The sequence below is a fragment of the Microcaecilia unicolor genome, chromosome 1 (genome assembly GCF_901765095.1).
Source record: "Microcaecilia unicolor chromosome 1, aMicUni1.1, whole genome shotgun sequence".
Taxonomy (NCBI): Eukaryota; Metazoa; Chordata; class Amphibia; order Gymnophiona; family Siphonopidae; genus Microcaecilia; species Microcaecilia unicolor.
The window spans coordinates 690,797,319-690,810,345 of record NC_044031.1 but is presented as its reverse complement, the minus strand read 5'-3'; the positions used below and the strand labels follow the sequence as shown (position 1 = coordinate 690,810,345).

Below are 13,027 nucleotides of genomic sequence, written 5' to 3'. Positions count from 1 at the left end.
AGATCCCAAAAACGTTCAATACATTTTATGCTGCTTATCCCAGAAATAGCAGTGGATTTTACCCAAGTCAATTTAATAATGGTCTATAGACTTTTCCTTTAGGAAACCATCCAGGCCTTTTTTAAACCATCTTTACCACATTCTCTGGCAACAAATTCCAGAGTTTAATTACACATTAAGTGAAGAAATATTTTCTCCAATTCATATTAAATTTACTACTTTCATCACATGTCCCCTAGTCCTACTATTTTTGGAAAGCGAAAACAAACGATTCACGTCTACCCATTCCACTCCACTCGTCATTTTATAGACCTCTATCATATCTCCCCTCAGCCGTCTTTTCTCCAAGCTGAAAAGTCCTAGATGCTTCAGCTTTCCTCAAAGGGAAGTTGTCCCATCCTCTTTATAATTTTTGTCTCTCTTCTCTGTACCTTTTCTAATTCCACTATATCTTTTTTGAGATGTGGTGACCAGAATTGAACAGAATATTTGAGTTGCGGTCGCACCATGGAGCGATACAAAGGCATTATAAATGTCCTCACTTTTGTCCTCCATTCCTTTCCTAAAAATATCTAACATTCTATTTTCTTTCTTAGCCACCACAGCACACTGAGCAGAGGGCTTCAACGTATCATCAACAATGACGCCAAGATCCCTTTCTTGGTCAGTGACTCCTAACGTGGAATCTTGCATTACATAGCTATAGTTCAGGTTCCTCTTTCCCACATGCATCACTTTGCACTTGCTTACATTAAACGTTATCCGCCATTTAGATGCCCAGCCTCCCAGTCTCGTAAGGTCCTCTTGTAATTTTTCACAATCCTCTTGCGATTTAACAACTTTGAATAACTTTGTCTCGTCAGCAAATTTAATTACCTCACTAGTTACTCCAATCTCTAGATCATATACAAATTTGTTAAAAAGCAATGGTCCCAGCACAGACCCCTGGGGAACCCCACTACCTACCAGTCTCCATTGAGAATACTGACCATTTAACCCTACTATGTTTTCTATCTTTTAACCAGTTTTTAATCCACAATAGGACACTACTTCCTATCCCATGACTCTCCAATTTCTTCTAGAGTCTTTCATGAGGTACTTGTGAAAATATCAACTGGCTCGCCTTTATCCACATATTTGTTCACCCCTTCAAAGAAATGTAATAGATTGGTGAGGCAAGATTTCCCTTCACTAAAACCATGTTGGGTTTGTCTCATTGCTTCTGAATATACTCTGTAATTTTGTACTTTATAATAGTCTCTACCATTTTGCCCGGCACCAACGTCAGGCTCACCTGTCTATAATTTCCCAGATCCCCTCTGGAACCTTTTTAAAATACTGGTGTTACATGGACTACTTCTCCAATCTTCTGGTACCACACTTGATTTTAAACATAAATTACATATTACTAACAATAGTTCCGCCAGTTCATTTTTCAATTCTATCAGTACTCTGGGATGAATACCATCTGGTCCAGGAGATTTGGAATCTAGTGTAGAGACAATGGAAGTAATGCTTAATGCATGGAATACAACAATTAGAGATGCAATGAACCAATTTCCAGAGGAAAGTACTAATAAGCAATAAAAGATTATCAAGGTCACCTTGTTTTACAGATTCACTAAGAGAATTGAAAAGATTTTGTCGCAAACTAGAAAGGGCTTGGAGGAAATCTCAGGATTCACAAAAGAAAAATTCTTGGTAGAACATGATTAAATCTTACTAACTGGCAACATCAAATGCTAAAAAACAGTATTACAAAACATTAATTGGGGAGGGAAGTTTTAATGTGAAAATGATTTTAAAAATTTTTAATCATCTGAAAACTCCTTGCTTGTTACTGAAGTTACGGAATTGCAGCATCCTTCTGCTAAAGAGCTGTTGAGCTATTTTTATAGAAAAAGTAGGGAAAATTAAATCATCTTTACTGAGTTGTGAGTTAGGAATCTCTAAATATGGTCACAGATGTTGAGATGAACCATGAAGAACAAATACCTCAAGACAGTATATGGGCTAAATTTTAAAAGTGCAGGAAGATGAGGTCTTTACAAAACCAAAGGTTTAGAGAAAAAATCGTGTTTAATGGATAGATGTCCATCCTATTTGTTGAATATGTTTCTACTGAATTAACTAGTTGGATCACCATCTTTGTGAAATGTGTCCTTAGTAGAGAAGAACTTTCCTCAGAATTTGGGTGATATAATTTTAACACCTATACCCAAATCAGAAGGTGAAGATGTGTCACAGGTTCTAATTTCCATCTAGTAGCCAGTATTCCTTGGCTGACAAAAATTATTGAATATTCAGTAGCAGTCCAAACCACAAATTATTTGGAATTCTTTCAATGTTTACATAGTTCCCAACATGGGTATAGATCAATGCACAGCACAGAGAACCTATTAGTAACATTGGTTTCTAAAATAAAATCATTGATGAGCCGAAATGTGTCATTCATGCTTTTGCAGTTTGATGTATCAGGGGCTTTTGAAACAGTAGATCATATTTTATTGCTAGACAGATTGTGTGATCTTGGAGCTGTTTGGTTTAGAGGTTTTATTAATCAAACAGAAGATGCAGTATAAAGAAGAAAGGAGTTTTATCAAATTATTGGACACCAAATGATGGCGCTCCCACAGGGGTAACCATTGTTGCCAATTTTATTTAATTTTTTATGAGTACATCAAGTGCTTTTTCTGAAGTCCACATTATATTGTGTGTCAACTTATGCAGATGATATTTTTATACTGGTACCTTTGGAGCTAGGTTATGAGCAAGGTTGTAATACAATTATAGATTGCTTTGAAAAGACCCAATGCCGGGAACGCATAACCTATTGAAGTTGAATACTTCCAAAACCAAATTGTTACATTTTAGTCCCACAATGTTGGATGTCACTGGAACTATTTGAATTTTGACACCACTGGAAGAGTTTCAGGAGTTGTATTTAACTCTCAGTTGACAATGGAAAATCAAATAGTTTGAGTAAGAAAATTTATTTCAAGATATGTCAACTGAGAGCTATAAGATCCCTTTACTTCCCAGAAAATGTTAAGGTTTTGGTTCAGATGATAGTTTTGTCCCACATTGATTATTGTAGTACTTTATATGTAGGGATACATACTTGGTTGCTGTATAGATTAAAGCTGATGCAGAAATTGGCAGCTAAGTTGACTTACAGAACAAATAAATTTGACTCAGCAACATTTTTACTGAAAGGACTGCACTGGCTGCCAGTAGGCACTAGATTTGAATTTAAACTGGCTTGTTTTGCAGGGAAACAAGATGGCGGAAGTGAGTTAAAGCACTGCATTCCTGATGAAGCCTGAGGGTGAAACGGGTACCGTCAGGTAAAGATAAGTGCGATGCATGCTATACAGAATGTTGTTAAGAATCTGTTCAATTAATCACAGGCAAAGTTTATGTTGTTCTAAAGGGCTTTTATGGTCAATGATAGATTGGGGTCTAGTGAGTATAGCTCTAATTAAGCACTCAGTCCCCGTAGGGTGCTGTATTACCACGGACGTCTGAGGCCTTTTTCCTTTCTTTATATGATTATTTATGTATTTGATTTGGTATCTGCATTAATATCCACTTTGGTTATGGTTGTTGTTTTTAAAGCTTTACATGGTGTTTATCCATTTTCTATAGTTCAGCTTTTATCAATTCCTTTATTTAGATTGTCTTCACGTTTTTGCACAACTTTGTGCTTAGGCTTTTCAACATTTAAAGGTGTTTCATTGAAACAATTTCATGAGAAAGCCAAAGGAGGATTTAAAGAGTGAATAGACTTGCATGAAGTGGAAAGTGGATGTTCAGAAGTAAAAGACGATAGCATACACAAACAAGTATTATAATGTTGTCTCAAATTGAAAGAAAGGAAAATAATTCAGGTGTAGGACGAGGTCTTGTACACATGTAGCAGTTAGAAATCTTAAGGGAAGAAGCAGTGTAGTGTAGCCAGTTTAATCATGTATTAAAATCTTCACTAAAATCTGGAACTCCGTTACCTTTGCTTATTCGAAGAGGGTCTAATTACGTGTCATTTAGGAAATTATTGAAGACTTAGTTCTTTGATAAATATTATGGTGAAGAAAAATAGTTAACTTTTTATTTTGATTATTATCCCTTTCTTGGTAATGTGACCTGTTCTGATTCCTATGGATAAAAGCGGGATGTAAGCACTAGAATGGAATGGAACATGCTTAACAAATTAGCTGGTTCTCTCTGCTGTTTATTGACAGTGGAGTTTCAAGGGAGGTTTCTGAGGCAGAGAAAGATAGACACACACAGGAAGGGAAGATTGCTACGTGTTATTGTAGAAATGGTTTCTGATGGCCTGTGCCTAGCGGGACTCACTTTACGTACACAGATCTTCCATGCTGCTCTATGACTCCCCCTCCTCCAACACCCGGAGATTCCAAACTCTGCTGCTGTCATCACCTAGACCTCTCTTGGACTCCAACAAATATGACTTTGGCAGATCTGTTGTTCCTGGTCATCACTCAAGGTGCCCCCCCCCCTCCAAGTGTAGGAGTATAAGGCACAAGTGGCAAAAATACCTGAAGTAGTCTTTCTGAAACCAGGGCAGCGAGGAGAGGGACCCAGGACAACCAGATGTAGCACTCCAAAGATCTGTGGTGCAGCCTAGCCAGTCCTAGCCTGTTAACCTTTTTCTCCTCTTTTTTTTTTAATGCGCCTAATATATTGCCAAGGAAATTCAAAATAAAAATTCTCAGAGTACCTCTCCAATTCATGGCCCCAAGATCCAGGTTGCCAGGATACCTCATCTATCATTTGTTAGAAATACCAGTGAAGGACACCATCACTAAACCAGTTCACCATGTGATACTTCATCACCAAGCCTGCCACATAGAGAATGACACAGGGACCAGAACCCACAGTAACCGCGGGGATGGAGACGGGGACAAACTTTGTCCCCATATCATTTTCTTCTTTGAAACCTGTTAATGAACTGGACTGTTATTTATGTTTGAGTGATGCAGACAACAATATCTTTATTTTTTTGGAAAAACAAGCATGCTGTCCACAATTAGCAAAATTTGCATGGGAAATCCTATACATCCTGCTACCAGCACATCTTCAAAGAAGACATCTTGTATTGCAGAAAGAACTGTGGAAGACAGGAGAGCTAGACTGAATCCTGAGATTGTTGATGATTTCTTATTCATCCACAGATTTAAAAATCATAACTGTGCTTCATAGGTAATATTTCTCCCCTCTAGGGCATACAGAACAGGTTGTATTTTGTACCCCTGGACATTGTAACAGGGTGTATTAGGATTCCTTGGGGTTTGTCTATATATGACTGGAAAACCATGGGGAGGGTGGATGAGACTATAAGTCCCAGTGACTCAGCCAAATGCTGTATCAAAAAAATTTCTCTAGGTGTGGCCAGCAATGATACAGTCTGATAAAACAAATTCAGTTTGATTCAGCAATCAAATTCAGCTAGAATATAACTTTCCTTTAGTAAATCAAAATATTCCCAATGGAAATTTGATTCAGGACAGCAGGCCCTTTCATTGTACGTCACTGCTTCATCAGTGTGGCTGTCAAGAAATGCTGAATGTTGGAGAAATGCATGAAACAACATACTAGAAAAAGTACTTACAGAAAATCTTTACTTTGGAAGTCTAAGAAAAATGTAAAATTTAGGAAGAATGTAAAAACTTAGGGAGCCATTCAGTCTCAAAAAGGATTCAAGTTGGGACAAAAACAATTACTAGTAATAAACTATTATACTATCTTACATTAATTAAGGGGCCCTTTAATAAGGCACACTGAAAAATGGTCTGCGCTGGTGTAGACAAGTGTTTTGGATGCGCACAGGTCCATTTTTCAGCACACCTGGAAAAAAAAGGCCTTTTTTGTGGCCAAAAACGTACATACAACAAAATTAAAACCAGTGCGCATCCATTGTTGGCCTGAGACTTTTCTGCTACTCACTGACTTAGCGGTAAGGTCTCACGTGTTAATCATCAGCACGCATAAACTGCCGATTACCTCCGGGTAAGCGTCATGTGGTAGAAAATAGTTTCTACCGCGTATTTTGGACACGTCAAAAATGGAATTACCACTCAGGGCATGCGATAGCCGGGCTGTAGTTCTAATTCGACATGCATTGGATGCACGTAGGCGCTTATGTGCCTTAGCAAAAGGGCTCCTCAGAGAACAGCGTTAATTTATGCTAATGTAATCTGTATGAATATGAATGCTGTATTTATGTTTTCTCCATGCATTCGGCAGATACCGCATTGAAGTTTTCTTTTATATACTGAAGTTGATTTGCAAAAAAACCCCAAACAAAAAAAAACATGTATGCTAACATAAGAAACATGGTGGGGGGGGGGGGGGGGGGGAGGATGTACATACCTTTATAATAATGTCTTCAACCATCAGTGTTACATTTTGTTCTCCTGAAAAAGGTATCATCCTTTCTAGCAATAAAGAGCAAGGCTGTAATACCTAAAGAATGGAAAACAGATTTAAGAAGTTCTACCGAAAACTATCATCTGTACAGCACTGCTCCTGTCTAAAAGCACTAAATAAACCAAGCGATCACAGTATTATCAAAATAATCAGAGATCAATTTACCAATTCCTGCAGATGCTACAGAAACTGTAATGGAACATGCAAAATTTTCAGGGACAACTATTAATAAGCACATTAAAGGGGGGCACAGCCAGTGCAGACACTGCTGGTAACTAGGAATCTACCCGTACTTACCCCTTCAGTGCCTTAAGTCTCTTCTCTCAACGCTATGGGATAGGAGAGGAGAAGAGGGAGAACAGAAAACAGGCAGTGCAGACTCTGGCATGCATTAGTAAATGCCAACATGACACATGCCAAGTCACTCTGGCAGAAGATCACCATAGGGAGGTGGGAGTAAATTTAAAAGGGATGCAGATAGTGGCCCAGTCCTCTTTTCCAGTTCTCAGACTGAGGAGCAACATGCCCTCTCCCTCCCATCCTTTATATATTCACTAGTAAAAAAGGCCCGTTTCAGTATGAAATGAAACGGGCGCTAGCAAGGTTCCCCCCCTCCGCCAGTCTCTCCCTGTGTCCGCTGCGAGTTGGATGTGGTCCTCCCTCCCCTCTGTTTGTAGAGTGTAGTGGACGTAAGACAATGTAGAGCATTGTAAACAAGGAAGGCAACCTGGGGAATCTGTGTTTCCCCTGCCCCGTGCAGCCTGCGGTCCCCCTACGATGGCCTCTTGTTCCCCCTGCTGTCAGCGGCCCCTTTACCGTGCAAGTTGCAGGCCACCCTCCCCCCCTCAGAGTGATTGTATGTGTTTGAAAGTGTGTGTGTCTGTTTGTGTGTATGTGTGAGTGTTTCAAGGAGGGGTTGCATTCCCCTTTCACTTCTGTGCGCCTCCTCGTCCCCCTCCCTTCACCACCGCACTCAGCAGCCCACCCTCCCCCTTGCCCCCCTCTTTCCTCTGTGTTATGTGCTGGCAGTGCATGCAGCAGCAGCATTCAGGCATTGATTGTCTGCTGTGCTGCTGCAGCTGCTGTCTCCTGTTTCTGTCCCCATAGCAGCAAGAGGAAGTTGTGAACCGATAGGCAAGGGCTGAAGGCAGCGTGTGGGTTTTTTTGTTGTTGTTTTGCTGATAAGCAGCGATCCTCGAGGGGGGAGGGTAGAGATGGGAAGCGGCGACCTCGGGGGTGGGTTTGAGAGGGGAAGCGGGGAACGGGGGGGGGGATGGAATTTGAAAGAGGCGACCTTGGGGGGGGGGGGGTGCAGAGGGGAAGCAGCGACCTCGCAGGCGGAGGGAGGGGGAAGCATGGAAGTGGGGAGGGGCGTGGAGAATGGAAGAGGCGACATGGGGGGGGTGGAGAGGAGAAGCGTCGATCTCGTGGGTGGCTGTAGAGGGGAAGCGGCGACGGCGGCGGGTGGAGAGGGGACGGTGCGTCGTTGAGTGGGGGGGTGGAGAGAGGAGGTGACGTGTCACCTTACTGCTCCATTGCTGTCCCGTTTCATTGTTTTATCGTTGTAGCTCCGCCGTCGACGTAATCGTTGCTCTGTGGACGTAATGACGTTGGACGCGAGGGCGTGACTGACAGAGATGGACAGATGCTCAGGCGAGAGGCTTCACCACCACGAACACTTCACGGAAGTCAATGGAGCTGGAGTGGCTTCATTGGAACGTTGGGGTCGCGAATTATGTCCGGAAGGGGCGTGACTGAGGGCGGGTGTATGAGTGAGAGTGAGTGGTGCTGACAGGCTACAACACTACAGGGCTTCACTGTTTCCCTGCCACACTGTGAGCTTCAGTGAGCTTCAGAATTGGAGGTGAGTTTTATTATAATAGATGTTAGTAAGAGACACCCTGCAAGCTGTACATCAATTATACTTTTAACATTATTTATTGTGTTATGAACATTTAATGTATTTGTCATAGTTTGGGTAGGTACCAAAGGTGAGGGATGAAATGGGGAGACTATAGGCTATGTGTGCAAAACCCTAGGTTGCATGCCTTGGCACTGAGCTATGAAGCCCAAGAGAGGTGCTAGATCTTTCACCCTTGATTACACAGGGTTTAATCTGCAAACAAACCTTTTCCGGAGACTGGAAGGCGGTAGAACTAGAGGACATGAATTGAGGTTGAAGGGGAGCAGACTCAGGAGTAATGTCAGGAAGTATTTTTTCACGGACAGGGTGGTGGATATGTGGAATGCCCTCCTGCGGAAGGTGGTGGAGATGAAAACAGTAATGGAATTCAAACATGCGCGGGATAAACACAAAGGAATCCTGTTTTGAAGGAATGGATCCGCAGAATCTTAGCTGAGATTAGGTGGCGACGCTGGTAATTGGGAAACAAAACCAGTGCTGGGCAGACTTCTACGGTCTGTGCCCTGAGAATGGCAAGGACAAATCAAACTCGGGTATACCTATAAAGTATCACATACCATATAAAATGAGTTTATCTTGTTGGGCAGACTGGATGGACTGTTCAGGTCTTTATCTACCGTCATTTACTATGTTACTATATGTTACAGGGTGGGCCTGGAAAACATAGTGATCTTGCTTGGCAGCAGTGGGTCATCCAGAAACCATTGGCTGATTACTCCTAATTATGGTCCTACAAATGTTTTCTGGTAGAGAATTTATATAGGCTCAGGTACTAGGTTAGACTCCCTTGTTAGGGCATTTACAATAAAACTGCAGCCTTTATTTTCCCAATGAAATTGCATTCTGTTTAATCCGAGTGTGCTTTCACAGAACAGTGGGAGGAGTTTGAGGCTGTGGTTGCCTTAATAAAATTATTCTAGGATAATAACTTACTTTTCACTGAACAATTCTCTACGTACAACCTGTATTAAATGGTAATTATAACACTAATAGCAATAGTAGGCTTCCCAAAAAACACTGGGGTAACTTGCATTAAAACCTATCAGCACGCATAGGGAGAAATCAACGTTTTGGATAATGGCTTCATTAGTATTGGTAGCTGTGTGGATTATAAAACTTGCTAACAGACATGGGCGAAGACCTTAGAGTTGGATCTAATGTTAGTCTTGTAAGAACCATAGAACATGTAAGGTCTAAAGTAGTCTGCCAGTTGAGGTAGTAGAGGCAGTACTTTCACAGATTCTGATCATGCTTGGAAATCATATTGAAGGCCTTACTAACATGACACAAAAACAATTTTAGTTTGTTATAACACAGTTTTAGAATATTTTGAGAGATCTGTTGTGTATCTGATCAGATTTAAGTTATGAGAAATCACCTTCTGATGCAACTTTAAATACAGTTGACTTGTATAGAATACTAGCCAAGTAGCTGAAAAAACATGTTTAAGGTGTAAGCACTTATACCAGAACGTATACCAGCCCTATAGCCAGTATAAATGCCAGTTATAATTTGAATAAATTAATCATATAACTTATGCACAAACAAATGTGTCCTGCCCACATGCACACCATCAATCATGCATGCACTATTCTGCTAGTTGGCATCCTAGAAGAAGTCATTTACACACCAAAATACCTCCCATTTATCTGCCTTCTTTCCACCTACTACTACTATGTATCTCTTATAGAATTACCCCCTAAATGCACAACTCTGAATTTCTTTCCACGGAATATTAATTGTCAAGCACTCATGAATTTGTCAAGCTTTTTTTAGATCACCCTTTATTCTGTCTACTTCAAAGGTTCTCACTGTATTGTAGATCTTAGCATTACTCACAAAAATGCAAAGCCTTTCCTTCTCACCCTCATAATATTGTTTACAAAAATATTGCACAGAAAAAAAACCCAGGACCAAATTGTGATGCACTCCACTATCAATTTTCTCTCCACAAATTAAAATCCCATTGCCACAATTCTGTTTAATCAGAGCTAGAGTTGCTAATTTATTTATTTGGATTTTGCTCACACCTTTTTCAGTAGTAGCTCAAGGTGAGTTACATTCAGGTATACTGGTAATGTCATTTAAGTTGCATAAATAGGTCTCATTGAATGAAAGGGGCCAGCTGTAAAATAACACAGCACTAACATGAGTGACCTTAGCCATCAGTTTCTAATTCAGTTTACCATTCTAAACCCATAAGCAGACTGCTCAGTTTATTAATGATCCTTATTTATGACTATATCTAATGCTTTGCTAACTTTATATAAGCTACCACCTCAGCCCAAACTTAATCTAATTCTCTAGTCTCCCCAATCAAAGAAATCAACCAAACCTGCCACTAGTAAAATCTCAGATCTTGCAACTGACTGGACTATGTTGCAGCTAGGCCCCTATCCATTGATAGTCTGCAACCCCTATTACCACTTGTATGAAAAGACCACATCTACCTTTTCCCAGTCCTATTAAAAAATGTTTTAAACAGGTCCTTCAGCAGACCTATCAGAACTCTTTGAGCTTCCTTAATATCCTAGGATGCATCCTATCCAGCCCAGGACTACAACTTTCAGTTTTGCAAGCTTGACACAAACATCTTCTGTAACCCATGTTGTATCTAGCCAATCCCATATATGTCCTTGCCAGCAAATCAGTGATCCTCTTATACTGAATTTCCAATAAAAATTGTTGATAAAGTGAAAAGTAAAAAATATATTTTACTTGAATATCATGTGCTTCTCTTGTCAGGGGATGAGATTAATCTCTTGACCTTGCAAGCAAGACAGTACTCTTATTAACAACAACCTTATGCTAAAAAAAAAAAAAAAAAAGAAGTTGAAAGTTTTAATCTAAACCTAATCTAAACTACATGCTACAACACAGAGTCTTCCCTAATGATAAAGGAAACATATTACTCACCCCAATACCTAAAGACTCAAAGAAAAAAAGCAAACAACAAACTACCGCTCGGTTGCATCCATCCCTCTGGCAGTCAAACTAATGGAAAGTATGGTAACCAAGCAACTCACCGACTACCTAAACAAATTCTCAATATTACATAAATCACAATCATGCTTTCTTGCTATTTCACTACTATGCGTTATCATCATGTAACCCAAAATCCTTCTGTAATACCAATTGTTTATTCTCTTCTCATTTCCACTATTCATGATACATAGAGGCTCATTTTCAAAGCACTTAGCCTCCCAAAGTTCCATAGAAACCTATGGAACTTAGCCTCCCAAAGTGCTTTGAAAATATGCCTCATAGTAACATAGTAGATGACGGCAGAAAAAGACCTGCATGGTCCATCCAGTCTGCCCAACAAGATAAACTCGTATGTGCTACTTTTTGTGTATACCTTACCTTGATTTGTACCTGTCCTTTTCAGGGCACAGACCGTGTAAGTCTGCCCAGCACTATCCCTGCCTCCCAACCACCAGCCCCTCCTCCCACCACCGGCTCTGGCACAGACCGTGTAAGTCTGCCCAGCACTATCCCCGCCTCCCGCCACCGGCTCTGCCACCCAATCTCGGCTAAGCTCCTTAGGATCCATTCCTTCTGAACAGGATTCCTTTATGTTTGTACCACGCATGTTTGAATTCTGTTACCGTTTTCATTTCCACCACCTCCTGCGGGAGGGCATTCCAAGCATCCACTACTCTCTCTGTGAAAAAATACTTCCTGACATTTTTTTTTGAGTCTGCCCCCCTTCAATCTCATTTCATATCCTCTCGTTCTACCTCCTTCGCCACATTGTATTGTAAGCCACATTGAGCCTGCAAAAAGGTGGGAAATTGTGGGATACAAATGCAACAAATAAATAATAAATAAATAAATAAAAGATCCAACCACAGCACCGAAACAGTATTTATCACTCTCCTAACCAAATTCAAACAAGAAATCGCAACTGGTAATAGTGTACTTCTCATACAATTCGACATGTCTAGCGCGCTCGACATGGTAGACCATAAAATACTACTAAATATCCTAGAATACTTCGGGATCAGTGGAAGCGTACTTAATTGGATCAATGGCTTCCTAACCGCAAGAACATACTAAGTGATATCAAATTCGAACACAATCACCATGGAAACCAGAATGTGGAGTACCCCGAGGATCACCGCTATCACCAACCCTGTTCAACCTAATGATGACCCCACTAGCCAAATCCTTATCCAACCAAGGCCTTAACCCTCACATCTACGCAGACGATGTCATGATCTACATCCCGTTTAAACATGATCTAACAGAAATCACAAACAAAATCAAACACAGCCTCCACATCATGAATTCTTGGGCAGATGCGTTTCAATTAAAACAACGCAGAAAAAACACGTCTCATCCTCGCATCACAATATAACACGAACAAACCCACCACTATAAACACCCCAGACTACACCCTTCCTATTTCTGAAATAGTCTGAAAATTCTCAGAGTTACAATCGACCGAAATCTCACACTAGAAAACCAAACAAAAAATACAACAAAGAAAATGTTCCACTCAATGTGGAAACTCAAAAGAGTAAAACCTTTCTTCCCAAGGGAAATATTCCACAGCCTGGTGCAATCAATGGTGCTAAGCCACCTAGATTACTGCAATCCATGCAAAGAACAAATCATTAAGAAACTCCAAACTGCCCAAAACACCACAGC

General features: G+C 40.6%; 1 protein-coding gene across 1 annotated transcript in view; it reads right to left on the bottom strand.

Moving 5' to 3' along the window:
- Positions 1–13,027, bottom strand: part of VPS13C (vacuolar protein sorting 13 homolog C) — a 992,635-nt gene that overhangs the window by 438,449 nt on the left and 541,159 nt on the right. The window contains exon 51 of the mRNA XM_030188422.1: positions 6,394–6,486. Coding sequence (XP_030044282.1) covers positions 6,394–6,486 — 93 coding nt within the window. The remainder of the gene's footprint in view (positions 1–6,393; positions 6,487–13,027) is intronic.